The following is a 22,905-nucleotide window of genomic DNA, read 5'->3' on the forward strand; positions in this document are numbered from 1 at the left end:
AACACCAAGGTTGTGCAATGTAATGATTTTATCCTACCCTTACCGGGTTTTAAAGGCCCAGTGTGAACGATTTACTGGCATCTATCATTGAAATTGCAGACTGGATAACTCACACCTCACCCTCCCTTTCATGGATGTTAAAACCTGGATGACCTGTAATTTTCTAATGTTAAACTCAGATAAAACTGAAGTTATTGTTCTGAGCGTTCAGCTATCAAGCTCCTCTCCTGTGGAACCAGGTTCCAGTTTGGGTTCAGGTAGTCCTGAACCATCCCTTAGTTATGCTGCTATAGGCCTAGACTGCCGGGGGATTTCCCATGATGCACTGAGCTCCTCTCTCCTCTACTTTCTCTCCCTCCTTATGCAACCTCATCCCGTTATTGCATGTTACTAACACAACTTTTCCCCTTTCCGGTAGTCTTGTGCTTTCTCGTCCCTCTCCTCTCTCCTCCTATCACTTCCTGCAGGTGTTTCTGGCTCTGGAGCTGTGGAGTCTGGATCTGTGGTTGCGGGTCACCTGCTGCCCCCGTGTTCCTGCTCGACACCCTCTGCTACAACAACTATTGTTACTAGTCCTATTGTTATTATTGTCTATGAAGATTCTCCGTCATCCAGGTCATAGTTATCCAACGAAGGTTAAAATCAAGGGCAACTGGACTTGGTTGAAGATACTGGAAGACGTTTCGTCCCTCATCCAAAGGACTTCTTCAGTTCTGACTGACTGGCAGGGAAACTCAGCTATTTAACCTCAGTGGGGTCGTTGGCCCGGGTCATCGATACCGCTGGTTCGTTAGGGTTCCTTGTTGCTGTGACGACAGTCGTTACAGTCGTTAAGACTACCTGTGGCCAAGACTGAACGACCATCGTTGGTATCTTCACCTGAGGCCAATGGGTTACGTTTGTTGAGTTTCCTAGGAAGTGATGAAAGGACAGCATTGTAAGTGGGGGATAAGTGGTGGCGTAGACCCCCTCCCCTGTTCAATGACGGCTTCTCGACCCTGGTGTAGATGCTTCCTTGACACCTCTTTCAAACCATCCATCTTCTCTGTCTAAAATGTGCACCTGGTGGTCCTCAACCGAAAATAGCTGAGTTTCCCTGCCAGTCAGTCAGAACTAAAGAAGTCCTTTGGATGAGGGACGAAACATCTTCCAGTATCTTCAACCAAGTCCAGTTGCCCTTGATTTTAACCTTCGTTGGATTGTTATTATTGTTATTATAATCATTAACATTACGATCATTAACACTACTGTAACTATCTGTACCATTATTGATTCAGTCTCTCTCTTCCTCTGTCCCTCCCTCCCTCTTCCTCTCTCCTTCATCCCCAACCGGTGGAGGCAGATTGAATTGAGTGAGTATACGCTGCTTCATTTAAGGGGTCATATGGTAAAAAAGTTGGGAACCACTGCCTTATATCAGTAAAGTGAGAAAACTACCCACTAAAACACAACAAAAAGCTTGTGCTCAGGCAAACAGTTGAAGGTTCTGAAGACATAGCAAGCCAGCAGTCTTATCACCACATTCCTCTGCTTTTTTCTGGGTAAGGCATTTTAAGTAAACACTCAAGTATGCATTGTGCATTTTTACAGCCACCTTGTCAGGTGACATATTGTTTGACTGCAACTGAAAACAGCTAGATGTGATGCAACCTCACTGCTTCATACAACATGTGTATAGTTTGGAAACTCAACACCACACACAAGATACACTTAAATAAGAAGACAGTTGCTTTATTTAAAATGATACATTAAGAAATACAGATTGATGGGAAATCATTATCATACATGGTATGTTTCAAAGCTTCACTTCCACACAGAGCACTCAGCACTGTGTGAAACATTCAAACATCCATCAGAGGCTGGTGATTAAGTTCATGTCCGTCTGAGGCGAGCTGGTCACCAAGTTGTCTTTGACTGGAGACATGGGCTTTCCTTTCTTACAGGGGGTCATCTTGTGGGTATCTCTATGAAAAACACAACAGGGCTGGTTTTAGAGCTGTTTGATTCAGATCCAAACAAAATGTGACATTTTGGGGGAAAACAGAAATTCAACTGAGATTTATTGGTTGCACTTGGAAACTTTTATAAAAAGGGGTTGTACACTGTAAATAATGGTTAATAAATAATTTACTTATGTTTTATAAATCAGTTTTAATGGCTTAAGTCACTAATTAGAACTTTAGATTTGCCAGGATAAAATCTCTCTGTATGGTGAGTCGCTAACAGTCAAGTCATTAATAAACTGATAATAAAATGTAACAAGGCTCTCCCCTTTTAAGTCATAGCATCTACAGTTTCAAATGGTAATAAATCATTGATCCCAAACACAACTTTCTTACTTCCTAATAAGTCAACAGCAAATGGAAGTCATAATCAGTTATACATGCCAGTATGTTTTTAATAAATGGATTCTGATCCTCTGCAACTCTTGTCCAGAAGGGCAGAGGTCAAAATGGCCATTGGAGCGTGTCATGCAGGGGAAAATTTCACAAGCCAAAATATGTTCTTATTAATAGGGGGAAATGCACATTGAAATCATCTGTTTAGGTAAATAACTTGTTTAGATTTAACTAGATCTATGTGGATCAGACTTCATAAACCAGAATGTAAAATGAGAAGGGGTAAGAGAGGATAACTGGGGCAGCTTAAAAACAAACAAAGCTTTGCAGATGTCACAGGTGATTTCATGACAACAATGCTGTTATTCAGTAATGTAACTAGTGTAGTTAGTAAAGTTAGTAAAATCCACTAATGTCTGGATAAGACCTTACTTGGTGGCTTTTACACCTATAGTATAAAAGCCACCAAGAATGGTCTTTAGTCTCAGGTCATTCCTGCGTGCAGGCAACTAACCAGAAAACAAAGGCATCAATGCGGATGTAAGACGAGGCATCCAACATGTTTGGATTCCTCATCCACTGAGTAATACACCCACGGTATGCAGGCAGATTCATCTGTTTTGAATTGGAGATGTAGAAATGTCCACATCCATAAAATACCATAAGGTTTAGGCAACAAACCTTTAAAACGATTTTCAGAGTCATGTAGAGAATGTCATTATTAGTATATACACTCACCTAAAGGATTATTAGGAACACCTGTTCAATTTCTCATTAATGCAATTATCTAATCAACCAATCACATGGCAGTTGCTTCAATGCATTTAGGGGTGTGGTCCTGGTCAAGACAATCTCCTGAACTCCAAACTGAATGTCAGAATGGGAAAGAAAGGTGATTTAAGCAATTTTGAGCGTGGCATGGTTGTTGGTGCCAGACGGGCCGGTCTGAGTATTTCACAATCTGCTCAGTTACTGGGATTTTCACGCACAACCATTTCTAGGGTTTACAAAGAATGGTGTGAAAAGGGAAAAACATCCAGTATGCGGCAGTCCTGTGGGCGAAAATGCCTTGTTGATGCTAGAGGTCAGAGGAGAATGGGCCGACTGATTCAAGCTGATAGAAGAGCAACTTTGACTGAAATAACCACTCGTTACAACCGAGGTATGCAGCAAAGCATTTGTGAAGCCACAACACGCACAACCTTGAGGCGGATGGGCTACAACAGCAGAAGACCCCACCGGGTACCACTTATCTCCACTACAACTAGGAAAAAGAGGCTACAATTTGCAAGAGCTCACCAAAATTGGACAGTTGAAGACTGGAAAAATGTCGCCTGGTCTGATGAGTCTCGATTTCTGTTGAGACATTCAGATGGTAGAGTCAGAATTTGGCGTAAACAGAATGAGAACATGGATCCATCATGCCTTGTTACCACTGTGCAGGCTGGTGGTGGTGGTGTAATGGTGTGGGGGATGTTTTCTTGGCACGCTTTAGGCCCCTTAGTGCCAATTGGGCATGGTTTAAATGCCACGGCCTACCTGAGCATTGTTTCTGACTATGTCCATCCCTTTATGGCCACCATGTACCCATCCTCTGATGGCTACTTCCAGCAGGATAACGCACCATGTCACAAAGCTCCAATCATTTCAAATTGGTTTCTTGAACATGACAGTGAGTTCACTGTACTAAAATGGCCCCCACAGTCACCAGATCTCAACCCAATAGAGCATCTTTGGGATGTGGTGGAACGGGAGCTTCGTGCCCTGGATGTGCATCCCACAAATCTCCATCAACTGCAAGATGCTATCCATCAATATGGGCCAACATTTCTAAAGAATGCTTTCAGCACCTTGTTGAATCAATGCCACGTAGAATTAAGGCAGTTCTGAAGGCGAAAGGGGGTCAAACACAGTATTAGTATGGGGTTCCTAATAATCCTTTAGGTGAGTGTGTGTGTGTGTATATATATATATGACATACGTTTTGAAGCTGAAGTTCTTCCAGAGACTGCTGATGGTGGCCTGGACACCAGGGTTGTTCTCGTTATTAGGGGAGGAGGTTTTCTTCCCAGAACCCCCAGACTTTTTCCTCAGTCCACTGGCCCTGGCTGGGCCCAACGTTCGCACCGTTGCAACTTGACCCTGGCTTCTGGACTTCGGCTTTGACAGGCCTGAAACCTGGAGAGAAACCATGTACAGGAGACAAGATTCATTATTTGTAATGGCCTTAAGTGAATAACAAAAATCCAAGGGTGAGATAAGAAAATGAATACCAGTCCCATGTCTGTGTTAAGTACAGAGCTGGAGTCCTAGTTAGCCTAGCTTAGCATACAGACTGGGAGCAGGGGTAAACAGCTAGCCTGGCTCTGTCCAAAGTTGAAAAATACACCTACCAACAGCTCTGAAGCTTACTGATCACTGTCTTGTATTTCCTGTAGTGTAAATGAGAACAGCTAAATCGTAAATTCAGCATTAAAGTGTTGGTGATGACAGAGAGCGGGAAGGGACAGAACTTTTAACTGCAAAAGACTCCATTCCTCCCTCTTATTTTCTTTATTTTCTCTTTTTGTTTTAGATCCTGACTCCAGCTCTGTACATAAAACACAGACATGAGATTGATATCCTTCTTCTCACCTTGACAAAGCGCCAGTATTCTCTGATTCCAGTTTCTTAACGTGAATATTTTCTGGTTTCTCTGCTCCTCTTTGAGGGTAAATTGAATCTCTTTGGGTTGGGGACATTATCTTGGGCTTTGGGAAACACTGATCAACATTTTCCACAATTTTCTTCTGATTTTATAGACCAAACAACTAATCAATTAATGGAGAAAATAGTCGACAGATTAATCAATAATGAAAATAATCGTTGGTTGCAGCTCTAAACTCAGGCACAAACCCACCTTTGACCTCAGCATTCCAGGTTTCTTATCTACCTCTGCTGAGTGTGTGGGACTCTGCTCTGGCTTAGAATCTTTGCTTGAACTCATTTCCTGAGGAGGCACATGAAAGTCATAGGTAAAAACACAAAGCCATGCAACAAAAATAGCTTTCTGCACACCCACCCATGAGCCATGAAACTCTGCTGATGATGTATGTGTGAAGGCTGACCAAACCAAGAGGGACGTACACACATTTACACAGGCAGTGGATATTTGTATGAACGTACAGAGACAGCATCCTCTTGGTAGGAGGAGGCGAAGCTGTAGGTGGGGGTTTCCTCTTTGTGGCAGGAAGTGAGGTAAGGCTGGGACTGGGAGAAGTAGGCGCTGTCCTGGGATGGAGGGGAGTCTGGAAGGTCCTCTGTGTCATCTGGGTTTCCATCAGTTGGGGAATCTCCAGGCGATCTGTGGGTTTGTGTGGGTGAGGAAAAACTCTCCTTCTTATACTGAAACTGCTGCAGGGCAGCCAGGCCTGTGGAATCAGGTGTTCTCGATTGTGCAGTGGAGGTGGAGTTGCCTGACCAGGGAAACAGCCTGAGACGATGACTGGCTGAAGTGGGAGATGGGGTGCTTTGTGATGGAGGCGGGCTGGGGGTGTCTACAGATGGAACATCAGGACTATCACTGTCATTGGTCTGGGTGCTGGGAGAGCTGTCCTGGGTGTGACTCATAGCCCTGGGCTCCACGGCATGAAGGATATCCTTGTGAGCAGACTCTTTAGTCCTCAGACTGGCTGCTGAACCAGAACTGCTGAAGAATCTACATGTAACAACAAACACAACCCCATCAGGACATTCTCCAGTACAGTGTTATCTTTACAAAACATGCATGCTCCCTTGGTTTAAAGGAATACTTTGCTTTGGATGGATATCTATCTCATGTCTGTGAGTCCAGTAAGGAGCTGTAGATGTTATTAGGTTAGCTTAGCATAAAGACTGAAAGCAGGGAGGAACTAGTTCTAACTCTAATTAACACTTTGTACCTTGTTTGTTTAATCCATTCAAAAATGTAAAAATCTTTTGGTCATGTGCTGGAACTATTTTTTGATACAGTATATCCATCCGCGCAGTACTTTTGTGCTGTGTCTCCGGCTACAAGTTTTGGTGTCTGTACAGGCAGATGATACCAAACCTGGCAACCTCACACACGCACACTAGATGGATATGGTTGAATCCCTGGGATGTTACCTGCTGCATGTGGCCTGGCCATCCTCCTCAGCCTCCTGGTTCCTCCTCTGCAGCAGGGTGGCAAAGCAGTTGCGTGGCCGGGGCTGACTGGTTAGTGTCGGCTTGTCTGGCTGCCGATCTGTCCTGGACCGCTTTTGACTGGAGGGTGAGTACTGCTGCAGCACGTCCTGGTCTGATATAGTAGAGTCTATTGGGAAAAAAAGTACAGTCCACATGTCATTATATGCTATGCACTGCTGCTCAGATTTATTTGTTCTATTACATCTATTCTGCTTTGTAGTAGCTGCCACAGTGAGTCACTTTCCTTAAAAAGGGCCAATTACAGTACCTGCAGATCATTTTATTTACTTTGCAAATAAGCACAGAGAATCGGATGAACCCGTAATGAGCAATATTTATCACCAATCCTTCATCAGCAAAAACTGCAGCTGCAGCTCAGTTTGTTGAGTATTGTTGATTTCTGTGATCAAATCTTATTAGTATTTTTCCATTTCACTTTTGCATTTTCTCTGAGGTTTTTTTGGTTTGTTCAGATCAGCTATCATTAACCAATCAGACGTGTGTGCTGTAGTGGATCTGTTTACTGAGAGGATAAATTTGGTATATCAGCATAACTAAGCATGCAAAACTCTAAACACAGGGTTACAGCTGACCTTCTCGTGGTCGCTTCACCTGCAGCTCTCTGCAGGGCAGCCTCAGACTGTCCAGGCTGATGACTCTCTCCTTCCCCCTGGTGGAGGGAGGCCTGTCTGGGGAGGAGGCAGGCTGAGGCAGGGCTGGCTTAAAGACTCCACTCCAGATACTGGGCCCCATAGGGGTTGGCGAGTCATTCCAACTGCGACTGCGGGTTTTAGAAGGCTGAAAAGACATTTGCAAAGTTACTCTTAACTAAATGTGACACTTCATTTTGATCACCAGGGCTCCTTTAACTGAAATTAAAACTAAATTGTAATCTGATACCCGTGGAAGGGCTTTGTCTGGGCTGAAGTCGTCTATCCTCTCCAAGGTATTGATGTCAAGGTTTCCCAAGGCCATCTGCAAACCTTTGTCATCTCCTAGATTACTGAATTCAACATCATCAAGGAGAGCATTTTGTGCAAGTAATGGAGAGGAACTTCCAACTTCCCATTTCTAAAGCAAATATAACCAAGAGTGACACTAAATCATTTCAATTATTTACAAAGGTGTGATTCAGGGCAGGAGGATACAGTCCAGCGTAGCTCAGGGTGGCCAGGTCGATGTGCTCTGGGTACGGGTTGAGCGGTAAAACCTTCCTCCTGACAGGATCAAACACCAGCTGGTAGAGGAAGGTGTTATTGGCTCTGATGAATCCTTCAATGTACTCTTCAGGAACGACTAGGTTCATCTTCAGGTACTGGCCCATCTTTCTGATCACCTGCCGTGGAAACAAGAGCTTCCAGATAACAGTCTGCCACAGGAGCACTGCTGCAGGGCTTTACTAACACTCATTTTCATGCTAGTATTGGAATTGGTTTGATTACTACTGATTCACATTCTGTATACATTTGCTGAATATCAAAACAACTTTCTACCATTATTCAGTGGTTAGTTTTTCACCTACACTGCAGATTGTTACACTTGCTTAGTTTGTACTTTCTACAGTTAGAACCATTATGTTGTGCAATTCTTATTGTGTAATTGGAATAGTTTAATCATAAATGTCATTCATTAGTCTTATTAATTGTGTCATAATATTATGAACAATGATTAATAGGTGGTGTAAATAATAGACAGGTTAAGCAGAGTATTTGAACACTTCTTCTTTGTTGAAACATTGTATTTCACTGTATGGTTCTTTTTTATTTGACTTATTTGAGTCATTTGGATTCAATGTTTTGTTCATAAATAAGTTTGGAAATAAAATATTTATTTGAAGGTAATCTTTGTGATGTGTGCCAAGCAGTGGTAGAGTAGAGAAGAGTCCTACATCTGACAGAATAATCTTGGGATGAGGTTGAGAGCTCAGGAAAAAGACCTTGAGTTAAGATTATTTTGCCAAACTATTTCCAAAGTCAAGAACCAATTTTCACGCAAGTCAGTTACTTATGAATTCAACATTTCATTTCCCAGAGGACAAATGCTTTCCTCAGAAGCAAGTCTGCTGTGCACCCTAAGTAGCCATGTTAATCCATCTTTCTAAAAAACTTGGCACCTTTAGAATCCCAACTTCATCAGTAGTTACCTTTCTAAATGCATGCTCCAGCTTCACTGTCACACCATCTGTCTCACCTTGAGGATATCGGGGTCTTTGGCCAGCCGCAGCAGCTTGCAGGCCTTGCCTAGGCCGATGCCGTGCAGGGAGGCCAGATAATCGCAGCCAGATATGATGCACATGTAGCGAAACTTCTCCTCTGTGAAAACGTTCCCCAGAGAGCGACAGCGGCCCAGGTTACTCTGATCTATCTCCAGGCCGTTGCCCTGCTTGTCCATTTTGAGGATCACCTGCATTGTTGTGAAAGATGAGTTTATGAGTTGGTCGCAATGTATGAGCAGCAGTCCATGAGGCCATTTCTTAAAGGCTATGCTTTCTTTTGTCTGAACGCATGGTTTGCTACAAATACGACAAACAAGTGTTTGTTTTTTTAGCACTGACTAAGCACTTCTGATCTGGTCTATTGTTTCTCTCTCTTTCACTAGTTAGCCAACTTCCTTGTTGTTCTTACCACAGCTTATAAAGTAAGCACAATAACCATTCTCCGCAAAATCTTACGTGGTTTGGACGCCAACAGCTAATAACAGGCACCCATCAGGTTTCCTTTATGTGTTTACATACGTAAGCAGCTGGACATGCAGCCCCTGGGTCTAGTACCTTTTTGCAGCCAAACGCCAGCAGGTCAGAGTCTTCTGTGATGACAGCCTGGGCCAAACCACATTTAGTGAGGTAAGCTAACTGAGCATCAGCTTCATATGGAGCGACAACGCAGTCCACCCGTCTCGCCCTTGCAGCCTGGTTTTAAAAACAAACAAAGAAACAAACATTTCCTACATAACTTCACCAATATGCATCACTGCTGAATGAAGAATGAAATTAAGTTACACAGAAAAAGACAAAGGTATTTGTGGGGTTCAAATGACCAAATTAAGGATTTCTATAGCTGTTTGTATGTCACATGCAACTTGGAAGAGATACTGGAGGGCCTGTACTGGGTTTTGGTGTGTGAACACTGCTAACTGCGAATATTGTCAAATTTTCATTCTGTGTGATGGTGAAGGTCCCGTTTGCTTCTCTGCGGAGCTACATTCAAACTTGCAGGTTTCCCCCATTTCCTTTGCTTTGCCTTCCATTCACCTTAACATAAATAACCACAACATAAAGCCAGTGGTGAAGAACGCTGTTAGAATTCAATTTAATGTAAGCATCCTTTTTACTGTGTTTTTTTAGCTATGTCCTACAACAATAAACCATCTAAAAACCCATAAACATATATGCCCAGCATTTAAATCATGGTTGACAACAAGTAAAACTATCTGCCCATCAGGAAACTCTGTAAATCACAAAAAGTTGAGGCAGAGCAGCCGGAGGACATCAGATGGAAAACCAGAAAAAGTTTACCTTTCTTACCTACCTTGTTCATCATCTGTGATGTGAAAATGTCAGATTTCCGCATACAAAGTCATACAAAGTAAGACTGTGTCATAGTTCAGTAATACAATCTTAGTGTGCCTCTCCTGCCACATCGGTGCAGCTAACAGACTTTGCCTCGCGCTGCTCCCAGTTTCCATTCCCATTCTTTACTTCCATCATGGTTAGCTTGGTGATAAGGTCATTTTGAAAACACTCGGTTTGTAAAGTTCACAGCCTGCCATGCTGTCGTTCCTGCATTGCTCTGCGTACAATAATGCAGAAAAGTGCAGTGATTCAACTGACAAAATGAGTTGACTCGGTCTTCTCGACCCATAACTCGTATGACTTTTCGGGGCCAGCTCTAGAATTGAGGCACTGGTATAATTTACTTCAGCCTGGCAGGAAATGGGAAGTCCATACCTTAATAAGGTTGTGGGCCATGGCTGGGGTGATGTTAACACAGCGAGTAAAACAGTCTCTGGCTTCAGACACTTTGCCTTCGCGTAGTAGCTGTCTGCCTTTCTGAAGGTTCGCTTCTCTGCGCCTGAAAGACACATGAATGAAATTTAATTAATAATAGAAAGACTATGTTGTTGGCTGACCTGTCTACAGATATGTACATTCCTCTCTGCACCTTCACTCAAACAATGTTGCACTGTTGCTTTTTTTGGAATGCAGTCCTTCAAATAAAACAACCTTTGTCTGAGTGTGTGTGTTTATGACACACAGTGAATGAAATGTGCGAACATTTGTCAGGCTCTGTGATCAATGCCTTGGTGATCACTTGCATGTGTGCTTACAGTTTCAGTTTCTGACTCGCTGACAGCTGATAGAGGTGCAGGATGATGACAAACTTGTGCACAAATAACAAAACCTGCCAACATAACCATATTCAAGTAGATTTCCCTTTAGAAAGTACTTAAAGACTTGTGAGGTCGTCAGTGATAGGCAATCCAGGATGTGTATGTGTTATGCATCCATACACTCACATTCACACTCACAACCAAGGTAAATACTCACTCTCTACGAGCCTTTTCCACCTCTCGTTTTGAAGGCAGATTGCGTCCATCAAACACCAGAATTGGTTTGACGCTGAAGGACAACAGCATGTCCACAAATTTCATACAGTACCACACATACCTGGGAATGGACAAATTAAAAATTCCGATATCAGTTCTGGACATTCAACTTTCATTACAAGAAGATTACAAAGTAAATATTAAAGCTGCAAACAGCGATGAACGGGCCCTCGCACCTTCACACACAACGCTCTGCACAAAGGAGTTAAACAGCACTTCCTGTGTCCCCTATATGGCGCTACAGAACACCGGTCTGGCCCCGAAGCAACCTCCATGTGGCCCAGCACATAATATGATAATATGACACATGAAAATCAAAATTTATGAAAGTAGCTAAAGAGTGAGCTATATCATTTCTTTCTCCTCTTTGTTGAGTTTCACATGCTCTGACCCGATCACTGCCAATCAAGGCTCAACACTTAACTGTCCGACCTGCAGCCTCTCCTCTCCTCTGTGTCTCTGCAAAGCGCCTCCACTCCACACACATCCACGCGGAAACTGAGCGAAGTCAGCCAGCTGATCAGTGGACATTACATAACTACGCTTTTTAAGTAGGCTGCGTGGTGCAATAAAAGCTTCGCGAGTAAAAAGGCGATACTTCACCACCACACCCGTTTAAAACGCAATGCTTTAATCTGCTCAGTCTCTCATCCACCAGCTGTGTTTCGGTTTTACACAAGCACAGCGCTAGTTCAGCTAACAACTTATTCTCTGTCTTTAGTAACTGTTTAGCTTAGTTTGCCAGTACATTAAAATATGGCACATTATAAACTCAGCTGAGGGGGACAGGTTCTTCTTCTGTTCTTTCTAAACTTCACTCAGTATGTTGATGTCAGGAATAGGACTGATTTAACTGACATTTTAGATTTGTCTCCAGAGATATTAGTGACCTTTGTGTTGTGAATCCTGTTGCTGCTCTAGAAACAAACATTTAATTAATAGATATTAAATTCTTTTTTCAAATAAATTTTTTTTTAAAGGCAATTATTTAGGAATAAATAGGACTGATAAGAGCATTGAAAGAAAAAAGAACCGAACCAGTACAAGTGTGTCAAACTCATGAGAAAATGTCCAGCCCATCTTTGTGTCTTGGTTTTAAAATCCGGCCTAATTGAAATTGTAATTGAATAGCCCTGCAGTACATCAAGTGTGGACAACCCACTGAAAATTACATGTAAATGAGGACTGCCAGGTGGTACAACAACTATCACTCCTAACTTGTAATTTCCGGTTGCAAATAGGTGGCACAATCATCCTGACGGTAGGTGCACGGTAGTTGTGCTGCTGTGATACGGCATTTCAATTTGCAGAGCTTTGCAGAGCTTGCTTTGTCTAAAACACTCCCAAACTTTAGATGCTTGTAAGCTGTAAGTTCAGCTGCAGCTTGTTCTCCAGGGGATCCCTGCTTAGACCAGGGGTAGCAATTCATTGCAACACACAGACGAACTTTATGCAATTAAACGTATTTCATGAACGATGACGACGTTGAATTGTCCCAGCCCTAGATCTGCTACAAAAAGTTTGTGCAACTGGGTAAAACGGAGTGCAGGGCTCCTTTGTTAAAATTTTGAAGGGGGCGCCCATGCGCAAGGCCACTTCTGATATGTGTGCAAAGTTTTGTGTGTTTGAACACCTTTTTAAACGTACTTTTGAACACATCTTTTTTCAGTCAGTTAGAATGATAGAAGTGCTTGCTTACTGATCAGTTGGTTCTCCTTTAGCAAGCTTCTCAGCACAGGAAAAAGCTCCTTTATGCAACCAACAGTATGTGTCCACAGCCACAGTCTGGCCTTTGTATTTTTTCACGTTCATGGGCTCTGCTGCATCTTTGATGAACTGCAGCAGTCCAGAGATTCCCATTTTCAGCTGCTGATCTGAAACCCACTGACCTTGAAACTGTAAAAGAATCAGGAAAGTACAAATGAAAACAGCTGGGGAAAGATAAATCCACCACCCAGAACGCTCATTGCTGAGAACATAATATGAAAGATGAAAGTGTCTTCGAAACCACACACCTTCAGAAGCAAATAAATCATTCTGGCATTTTACTCTTCATAAACACATGGTTGGTATTGTTCTACACTAAAGTAAGAAGGGTCATGGTCAAGTTACTGCTTTCAAATAAGTCGCCAGGAAAACAGAAACCCTGTCACTTCAGATGCAACAGGCTCTCTCCCTTCATATTTGCACATGCTATGTGTGGCCATTTTACTGATGATGGGCTTAGAATGTGGCTGACAGGCCTGATCATCATGGCAAAGAGCACAGATGTGAAAGACTAGTTTTGCTGGGCTTTTTAATTCTTGCCATCTAGGCCTTGACAGTGGAGAACAGAAGGTTCCTGGCCAGATTCAAACTGAAGTCACCATAATCCCTAGGCCCCCCAATGACTTTCTCTTAACTGTAATTAATTATTGACCTCCTGTTAATGCCAAAACCATAACAACATTCACATGTTTCCAGTGACTGAATCTATCGCATATTAACTTGTAATTTGCAGAGAAACTAGGTTTGACTATTGATTCCTCATATTTAGAGGCAAATACACAAATATACACAAGGTCATCACCCTCTCCAATTCATAGTTAATACATGGAATAACACAACTACATATAGAATATAAATATTTTCTGGTGCCGTTAGCGCCTGGTTTAGATAATTAATTTTTGTACACACAATAAAAAAGGTTCAAACACTTCTGTATTTCAAACACATATGTGATTATATGCATTTTTTCTATGAGCCAGAAGTTCATTTGAAACGTTAGCTGGGTGGAAATCGTTAATAATTGGAGCGCTTATCTGCCTCTGGAGGCGCTGTAACTTCTAACCAACAGATTCTGGTCAGGATCAGGATACAAATAACTACGTGATCCTTTATTTCTGCTTGATGGCAGTGAACCTTAGACCCAACTTAAACGAAGATGCAGCTGTCAGATGGAGACGTTTAATTAACGTTAAATGCTATAACTTGTATATTTATACCTCGTCAGCCTGCATCTGTGCGCCGAATTGAGCACAAAACCTCAAAGACGAAGAGTTGTGTTATAAAACTTGCGTATGTTTGTTAATAAGCAGGTAACGTTTTTAATAGTAACTCTAACGTTAGAGTAACCCTGCAGAACGTGAGGGAGCGCCCCCGTGTCCGCTGTTACACCTGTGACATTAACGTTACTGTACTGGGTGCAGTTCAGTTTTTTGGTTCTTAAATGATTATAGCTAACGTTAATCGTTGAAACTGAATTGGAATGGAGCCGTTTATTTTACGAAGTAAATGAACGTTACTAAGGTCAGCTGAACAAAATGGACCGTTTCTTCGCTCTCATAACGTTAACACGTTAACGTTGCAGTAAGTCAGAGGTTACTTAACGTTACACTGACCAGGCGGACGCAGAAATGTTAACTTCAGAAAATTCAGAGTTTAAACTTACTTCTTTCCTGCTCCCTTTCTCCGCACATACGGGCAGCTGGACTGGCAGAGGACTGAGGAGTTTAGTTTTAGCGGCAAAACAAGCGATTCAGTATGAGCTGCTGCTATTGGCCAGCTGGACCGGAAATGAGGGACTGACGGGAAAAGGGGATGCGCTCCAAAACTTGACCGTTACAACACGTTAACGTGGTGTTTACGTTGTTAATGTAATGTGTTACCCCAGGTTTCTCGGTACAATTCAGTCTCAAGAAAAACTGTTTAATAAAGCATCTCCCACACTAGCTGCCGTCATTTGATCATCAGCTGATGGGGATTACAGACTGTGATGGAGATTCAACGCACTCCTGCTGCCTCATGTGTCACACAGCTCGATTCCCCGCCCTCGCCTCTGAAATGCGGCACGCCGGTGTTTATGCCGAGTGCACAGAAGGGCCTGCGCCCAGCCAATGCAGGAACCATCTGGGGCAAGTCCAATCTCAAAACATGTTGCACCGGTTTGCAACTTTTTCAGATTGAACGACAGTGTTAAAAAGGCAGGGAAATGCAGTGCGCTTGCGTACACAACAGTGTGTTCGAGGCACCACCGTTTCCGTTTTGTCGGTGCTGAACCGCGCTGAACTCGCCCTGAGGGCTGTTTCAGATATCCTGGCTGAATTAAGCCGTTACTCGGTTTCACGAAAGAAGTAGCTCATAAATTACCATGGCGATTTATTCTGTGCCGCTAGCCTGCTCCAGACCAGGCTCACAGCCAGGCTTAGTTAATCCTGGTCCCTTATCTGTTCGGTCAGCGGTCACACTGATCAGAAAACAATGTCTTTTTTCAGTTATTCCATGTTCTGATTTATGTGTTATGCATATTTTTCATTAGCCTGCATTAAATAGCAGTTTGTGCTTCGCGTGCACCATACTTCGCACACAATGAGCATCAGTGAGTGGGTTTATGGAATGAAAGTACATGTAAAGAAAAATGATTAATAAAAGAAAAAGTAACACGGGCATAGCAATAAAACAGCGAAAGAAAGTGTGGCAGACAATAGTGGACCGACTGAATGCGTGAATAGCTAAAAATATCACTGCTCTAAACTGAAACTCATAATTGTAATGTTATATTGTGCCTTGAAAGTGAGCACCGGAAGTTATGTCACTCAAGAAATGTATGGTACACACACTACATATATATATATATATATATATATATATATATATATATATATATATATATATGCACGTTTTGTAGTTGCAGACTGGCTGTCAGACTATAGGACTACAGCCTCAGGGTCAAGTTACAAATATGATACAGTATAATACGAGCACCACATCACTGACTTATTATCCACATTGACTAAACAAGTACACCATTTTAAGGCCTGCTATGTATATACACTTTTTAAAAGCATTTGTTAAATATATTACTTGCAATAAAATTTCAATATTGTGAAAAGGTTCAATATTGAAGACAACTGGTGCCACACTCTAATCAGCTAATTAACTCAAAACACCTGCAAAGGCCTTTAAATGTCTCTCAATCTAGTTCTGTAGGCTACACAATCATGGGGAAGACTGCTGACTTGACAGCTGCCCAAAAGACGACCATTGACACCTTGCACAAGGAGGGCAAGACACAAAAGGTCATTGCTAAAGAGGCTGACTGTTCACAGAGCTCTGTGTCCAAGCACATTAATAGAGAGGCGACGGGAAGGAAAAGATGTGGTAGAAAAAAGTGTACAAGCAATAGGGATAACCGCAACCTGGAGAGGATTGTGAAACAAAACCCATTCAAAAATGTGGGGGAGATTCACAAAGAGTGGACTGCAGCTGGAGTCAGTGCTTCAAGAACCACCATGCACAGACGTATGCAGGACATGGGTTTCAGCTGTCGCATTCCTTGTGTCAAGCCACTCTTGAACAAGACACAGCGTCAGAAGCGTCTCGCCTGGGCTAAAGACAAAAAGGACTGGACTGCTGCTGAGTGGCCCAAAGTTATGTTCTCTGATGAAAGCAAATTTTGCATTTCCTTTGGAAATCAAGGTCCCGGAGTCTGGAGGAAGAGAGGAGAGGCACAGAATCCACGTTGCTTGAAGTCCAGTGTAAAGTTTCCACAGTCAGTGATGGTTTGGGGTGCCATGTCATCTGCTGGTGTTGGTCCACTGTGTTTTCTGAGGTCCAAGGTCAACGCAGCCATCTACCAGGAAGTTTTAGGGCACTTCATGCTTCCTGCTGCTGACCAACTTTATGGAGATGCAGATTTCATTTTCAGGACTTGGCACCTGCACACAGTGCCAAAGCTACCAGTACCTGGTTTAAGGACCATGGTATCCCTGTTCTTAATTGGCCAGCAAACTTGCCTGACCTTAACCCTATAGAAAATCTATGGGGTATTGTGAAGAGGAAGATTCAATACGCCAGACCCAACAATGCAGAAGAGCTGAAGGCCACTATCAGAGCAACCTGGGCTCTCATAACACCTGAGCAGTGCCACAGACTGATGGATTCCATGCCACGCCGCATTGCTGCAGTAATTCAGGCAAAAGGGGTCCCAACTAAGTATTGAGTGCAGTACATGCTCATACTTTTCATGTTCATACTTTTCAGTTGGCCAACATTTCTAAAAATCCTTTTTTTGTATTGGTTTTAAGTAATATTCTAATTTTCGGAGATACTGAATTTGGGATTTTCATTAGTTGTCAGTTTTAATCATCTCAATTAAATAAACATTTGAAATATATCAGTCTGTGTGGAATGAATGTATACATTATACAAGTTTCACTTTTTGAATGGAATTACTGAAATAAATCAACTTTTTGATGATATTCTAATTATATGACCAGCACCTGTATATGAGAAAAAAAATACTTTTGTTGTGAATTGCTGCTATAAATAAAATTGAATTGAATAGATAGTAAGTTGATTAGTGCTTTTAATTAATACATTTACTGAGTGTCCACTGCTCACTTTTAAGGTCTGACATTAGTCTGTCGCGCTTTTTCTCGCTGTTTTAATACTGTGGCCGTGTTTCTTTATTTTTTTTAAATATTATTTGTATTTTTTCATCATAAACCTTCTTTACACATTATGAGTAACAGCGAATAAAGTATGCTTCACACGTTTTTTCCATTTCAGCATCAATGAATCTGTAATCGACCATGTGGTCTCTTGAAGAAAGTTGTTGACCCACATTTATCTGAATTACTTACACCTGGCTTGACATAGTCGCACCTTCTGAGCATGATAAAGCCAGGATGCACTGATCACACTAGGTCAAGCCTAGCTTTATCTCTTATCCTGTGATTTCAAAGTGATGAATTAATAGAAAGCATTATATAAGCACTGTGCAATGTGCTGATCAGCTGTCTTCGGTGTTCAGACATTTTTAACACCTCACTGGAGACATGCCATGTGCCAGCCTGCTTCAAAGCCTCCACCATCATCCCTGTCCCCAAGAAACCAAGGACCATAGAACTAAATGACTACAGACCCGTCGTCCTGACCTCTGTGGTTATGAAGTCTTTTGAACACCTTGTGTTGTCCCACCTTAAATCCATCAAAGACCCACTCCTGGATCCCCTGCAGTTCGCCTACAGAGCTAACAGGTCTGTAGATGATGCAGTAAACATGGTCCTTCACTTCATCCTCCAGCACCTGGACTCCCAGGAACCTACTCCAGGATCCTGTTTGTGCTCTGCTTTCAGCACCATCATCCCGGGTCTGCTGCAGCACAAGCTCTCCCAGCTGAACGTGCCTGACTCCACCTGCAGGTGACTTCCTGACGGACAGGAAGCAGCACGTGAATATGGGAAAACATGTCACCTGGCAAAACAAGAGTCCAGCCCCACACCCTCCCCCATCATCCTGAGTGACTCCCCTGTCACCACTGTGGACTCCTTCCGCTTCCTGGGCACCATCATCTCCCAGGACCTCAAGTGGGAGCTGAACATCACCTCCCTCACCAAGAAGGCCCAGCAGAGGATGTACTTCCTGCGGCAGCTGAAGAGGTTCAGCCTGCCAAAGACAATGATGGTGCACTTCTACACCGCCATCATTGAGTCCATCCTCACCTCCTCCATCACCATCTGGTACCCGTCTGCAGCTAGCCTCATCAACAAGGCCGGGCCCCCCGACTGACACTCCTCCCAAATAATACAAATCTTTCTGCACATGTAAATATTATTTCATTTCATATCATGCACAAACCTGGCACAGGGCACATATTTGTTGTTAATTGTTAATCGTTGTTATATATTTTTATATTTTGTCAATTTATATATTTATGTACACAATACTCTCTTCTGTTGCAATACGTCTGCACAACACAAACCCGGAATAATGCACATGTAAATATCTGCGACGTTGTTCTTTCTCTGCAAATAGTTGTATTATTTTTCTCTATTCTTTTTATTATTCTTATATAACTTGCATTGTCAATTCCATATTTATATATTTCTACATTTATTTATGTCAACTGTATGTCTGTCTACATGTAGCACCTTATCACCAAAGTAAATTCCTCTTATGTGTAAAACACACAAATATTGTTTTTATCCTCTAAACAATTTGGCTGTTAGTTGCAGCTATCATTGTTTGTGTTACATGTATGAAATTCACTTTCTCAAGCTTAAGCAAAATATGATACCAGCACATAGTGACTGCTTTGACTTGACATTTCATACATGAAACAATCCCCTTGGCTGCAATGAAAGGGGATGCATTGACTGTTGCTATCATAGCCAAATTGCTTGGAGGATCAAAACCATTGGACCCAGGCCCTTTAAAGTAAAACACCTTTAATCAGCCGTAGAGCCTTCAAAGAAATACAATTACTGCAATCTGCCTGTCTTCAGTCCATCCGCAACATCAGGGAGGGAGTGTTTCTAAAGCAGAAGAAACTCAGTCTGGCTTGATTAGGGGGCAAGTTTGCTGAGATGGACTTCAGGTTGCTGTCAGATGTACACAGATCATACCCAGCTGCACATACAGTAGGAGCTGTAATAATGAATCAGCACAAGCACCGGTGTGTTTAATAATGAAAGTGCAACAATAGATCCTTTCATGGCAGACATTTGACTTTTGAAGCGCAGGTAATGACATTAATGATGGCTACATTCCATTTAGGCTTACTGGGCCACTTACTAAAACAAAGCCATCGTGAATGTTATCATTTACACCTGTGCTTTTCCTGCTTTGACAAGCCAGAATTTCTGTTTAGCCAATAGTGGGTTCCATATTCCAAATATCAATGATCATTGTTATGTTGTATGAACTTAGAACATGATTCCCACATCATCACATAAATCTGGCTATGGAAATTTTCTCATCATATTTATGTTGTAGTTTGGGTGTGGCCCCATTCTAAGTAGCAGCTGTTTCCCACAGTGCTAGAGCAGCGGCTCCCAAACATTTTAGGCAACGCACCCCCTTCTACATCTTGACCGGGTTGCTGCACCTCCAAACCCCCTCTCTAGGTTTGCGTACATATACATACACAGCATGCATCTGTCTTCTTTTCACTGCAGCTCTGCATCACGATGTAACGTTATATATTTATTACTTTAAAAAGTAACCTTTTCTCAACTGTGATGGTTAAACTTTGCAATCAATCCACAGTTCATCTGCATGCCGAACGGTGTGGAGGGAGTTGGGGGGTATTTTCATGACAAAAAAAATACATTTCAAAACATACCCGGATTTTTTTACAAATCGCACCCTGTTATAGGCTCATAAACAGATAAAACAAAAAGAGGATCCATATGAGGATTTGTAAGTACAGCACAGGTGGACAGAGAGAGATTGATAACGCATAAAAAGAAACCATTTTTCTAATATATTGAAATGTCTGACTGTACAGTGTTGTCAGAAACCTGGGTAAGGACACCCAGGTATTGACTCATTGTTAGATTTTAACATTGTTACAGAGGTTGAATTTTTAATGTTTTTAAAAAAAAGAACCATTGCCAGAGTTAGACCCTACCTTGCCTTGGAAGATGCCAAAAAGTTGTTGCATGCTTTTGCTTTTTTATGATTGGACTATTGTAGTGGCATATATGGATGCTGCCGTATTGTATGCTTTATTTATGTGTTACTTAGTGAAGTGCTTGTGAATGTAAAGCACTTTGAACTGCTTTTTTGTATGAAATGTACTATACAAATATTCTTTGAAAATTCTTTTCACCAGTCCACCACTTATATTCTCGCCTTGATTATGTTTTGGTCAGCAGCTCAATTATGACTATTATTATTATTGATTAAAAGATTCACTTCCAGTTGCAAATACTACACTTGGAGTACTTTGAACATGGCAATAAATCCATCAGATTCCTAGTCAACAAATTACAACTGAATAAAGAAATAACCATTTCCACCATCAAGGATTCAGCTAGGAATATGACTCATAACCCAGAAGAAATAAATAATACCTTAAGAGATTTTATAAAATCTTACGTATATCGCTTATTGGTCCATGCAACTCTAACATCGATGCATTTCTGAACAATATAGATTTGCCAAGGTTAGATGATGAACAGATCAGGGCTCTGGATTCACCTGTTTCAATGGCTGAACTCCATGAAGCCCTCTTAAATTTGCCGAAAGATAAAGCCCATGGGCCAGATGGTTTTCCTGCTGAATTCTACAAGAAGTTCTGGGAAACATCTGCACCCACAGTTTATAGGATGGTAATGCAAATTAGGGGTAGTGGCATATTGCCTCCAATGATGAATTCTGCTTATATCAGCCTGCTCCTTAAACCAGACAACGATCCCACACTCCCATCCAGTTATCGCCCAATATCACTTATTAACGCAGATCTTAAAATCATCTTCAAAGCCCTGGCAAAAAGGCTAGAGGAGGTCACTGTGTTTTCAGTGTTACCCACCCAACCTTCTGCTGACTGGTTTAAGTCACTGGACTCAAACATCTCAAAATTTTTATGGAAAAATAAACCCTCAGGAATCAGTTTTAAAATTTTGCAAAAAGGAAAAAATTGTGGTGGTTTAGAGCTGCCAATTTTTTTTCATTACTTCCTGTCCAACAGATTTCAACATATCTCAAAATAGATCAATCAAAGCTCTTTGGACCACTCATGGATGGACATAGAACAAACCTTCTGTAAGGAAATGACTATTTCCAATATGTCATTCATCAGCTCCAGTATCAAACATCATACTTGTTTTAAAAGCATTAACACAAGCACTTCCCTGGAACCCTGGTGGGAATTTCTCAAAATATCTGGGTCTTCACCCATCCCATGCAGACTTAATCGATCTGGAACAATCCTGACATCCTGCAAAATAAGAAAATGCTAAATTCCCCATTGTGGTACAATAAATGGATAAGACATCTACAGCATGTCATCCAGGGCAGGGACTTTATTCCATTCCAGGATCTAGAGGCACAAAATGGAATTAGCAATAATACATTTCTTGAATATCAACAGTTTGAATCCATAATTCAGGTGAGATTTAAGTATAAGAAAATGGACTTAAATTTATCTCCAATGATAACAGAATTTCTTAAACTCTCGTCCCCAAAGTTATTATCAAAGCCAAACATGTTACTGTTGAAAACACATGGTTCAATCTCTTCTTGTTGTTTTTTTTTAGAAAGGATTTGCTGCATACCCAAAATGGATTTAATTACTCTGATATAAATAGTCCTCAATGTAATTCTTTCTGCTCCCCATTAACTTCCAATTAAACAGTTGCTTACACTTAACAATTTCATGATAACCTTTATTTAATCAGGAAATCTTATTGAGATCTAGATATCTTTTGCAAGAAGGACCTGACTATTTCTTCTTATTTTATATTCTAAATGAAAAGTTGGTCTGTTGTATTGACGCTCTTTTTTAATTTTTTCCTTTCTCATGTCTTGTTCCCTTTGTATCACCATGTCAGTGTTGTTTATTTTGTCTTGCAATAGTAATAAAAAATAAAAATAAAAATTCATTCAAACTCATTAAGTAGGCTACTTATCATTATGGATTTACCATATTTTTAAGGGTCTGTTCACAGTGATATAGGGTTAGAAATGTTCATTTTGTGTAAAAACCATTAAACCATCATGGTGTTGCTTAGAGAAATTCTGGCCCTTGAATAAAAGTAGGATTATGATGACCCCTGCCCTAGGAGTGATCGCTTCCTAACGTCGTTCATTTAACAATTAAGATAAAAGAACAATCACCTCCCAAAATTCAGACGAAGTTGTCATGTTATGAAAAATTACTAATAAGACAAAAATCTGTAGGTTTCATGTTCACATTAATTGGATAATAAACAAGTACATCTCTCTGTGGAGATGTATTTTCTAGTAAGCTGTGCCATGTCCCAGTTTCATGACGTGACTTGAATGCATC

General features: G+C 41.5%; 1 protein-coding gene across 2 annotated transcripts; it reads right to left on the bottom strand.

Moving 5' to 3' along the window:
* Positions 1-1,705: 1,705 nt before the first annotated feature.
* Positions 1,706-14,707, bottom strand: LOC119917551 (exonuclease 1-like). Of its 2 annotated transcripts, XM_038737922.1 has the most exons (15): positions 14,560-14,707; positions 12,829-13,025; positions 11,071-11,190; positions 10,471-10,594; positions 9,295-9,432; positions 8,715-8,927; positions 7,673-7,860; positions 7,425-7,527; positions 7,118-7,322; positions 6,465-6,651; positions 5,505-6,036; positions 5,239-5,328; positions 4,321-4,517; positions 3,639-3,695; positions 1,835-1,964 (listed from the first exon to the last, which is right to left on the bottom strand). In XM_038737922.1, coding segments are annotated over exons 2-15 (2,316 nt in total). In that variant the 5' UTR covers positions 12,990-13,025; positions 14,560-14,707; the 3' UTR covers positions 1,835-1,963. The 2 variants fall into 2 exon arrangements, with proteins under 2 accessions (XP_038593849.1, XP_038593850.1); XM_038737921.1 differs by lacking the exon at positions 3,639-3,695 and having other exon boundaries at positions 1,706-1,964.
* Positions 14,708-22,905: the final 8,198 nt, after the last annotated feature.

The sequence above is a fragment of the Micropterus salmoides genome, unplaced genomic scaffold, assembly GCF_014851395.1.
Source record: "Micropterus salmoides isolate LMB-PRFRI ecotype aquatic unplaced genomic scaffold, ASM1485139v1 Ms_hic_scaffold_22, whole genome shotgun sequence".
In the NCBI taxonomy this organism is placed as follows: Eukaryota; Metazoa; Chordata; class Actinopteri; order Centrarchiformes; family Centrarchidae; genus Micropterus; species Micropterus salmoides.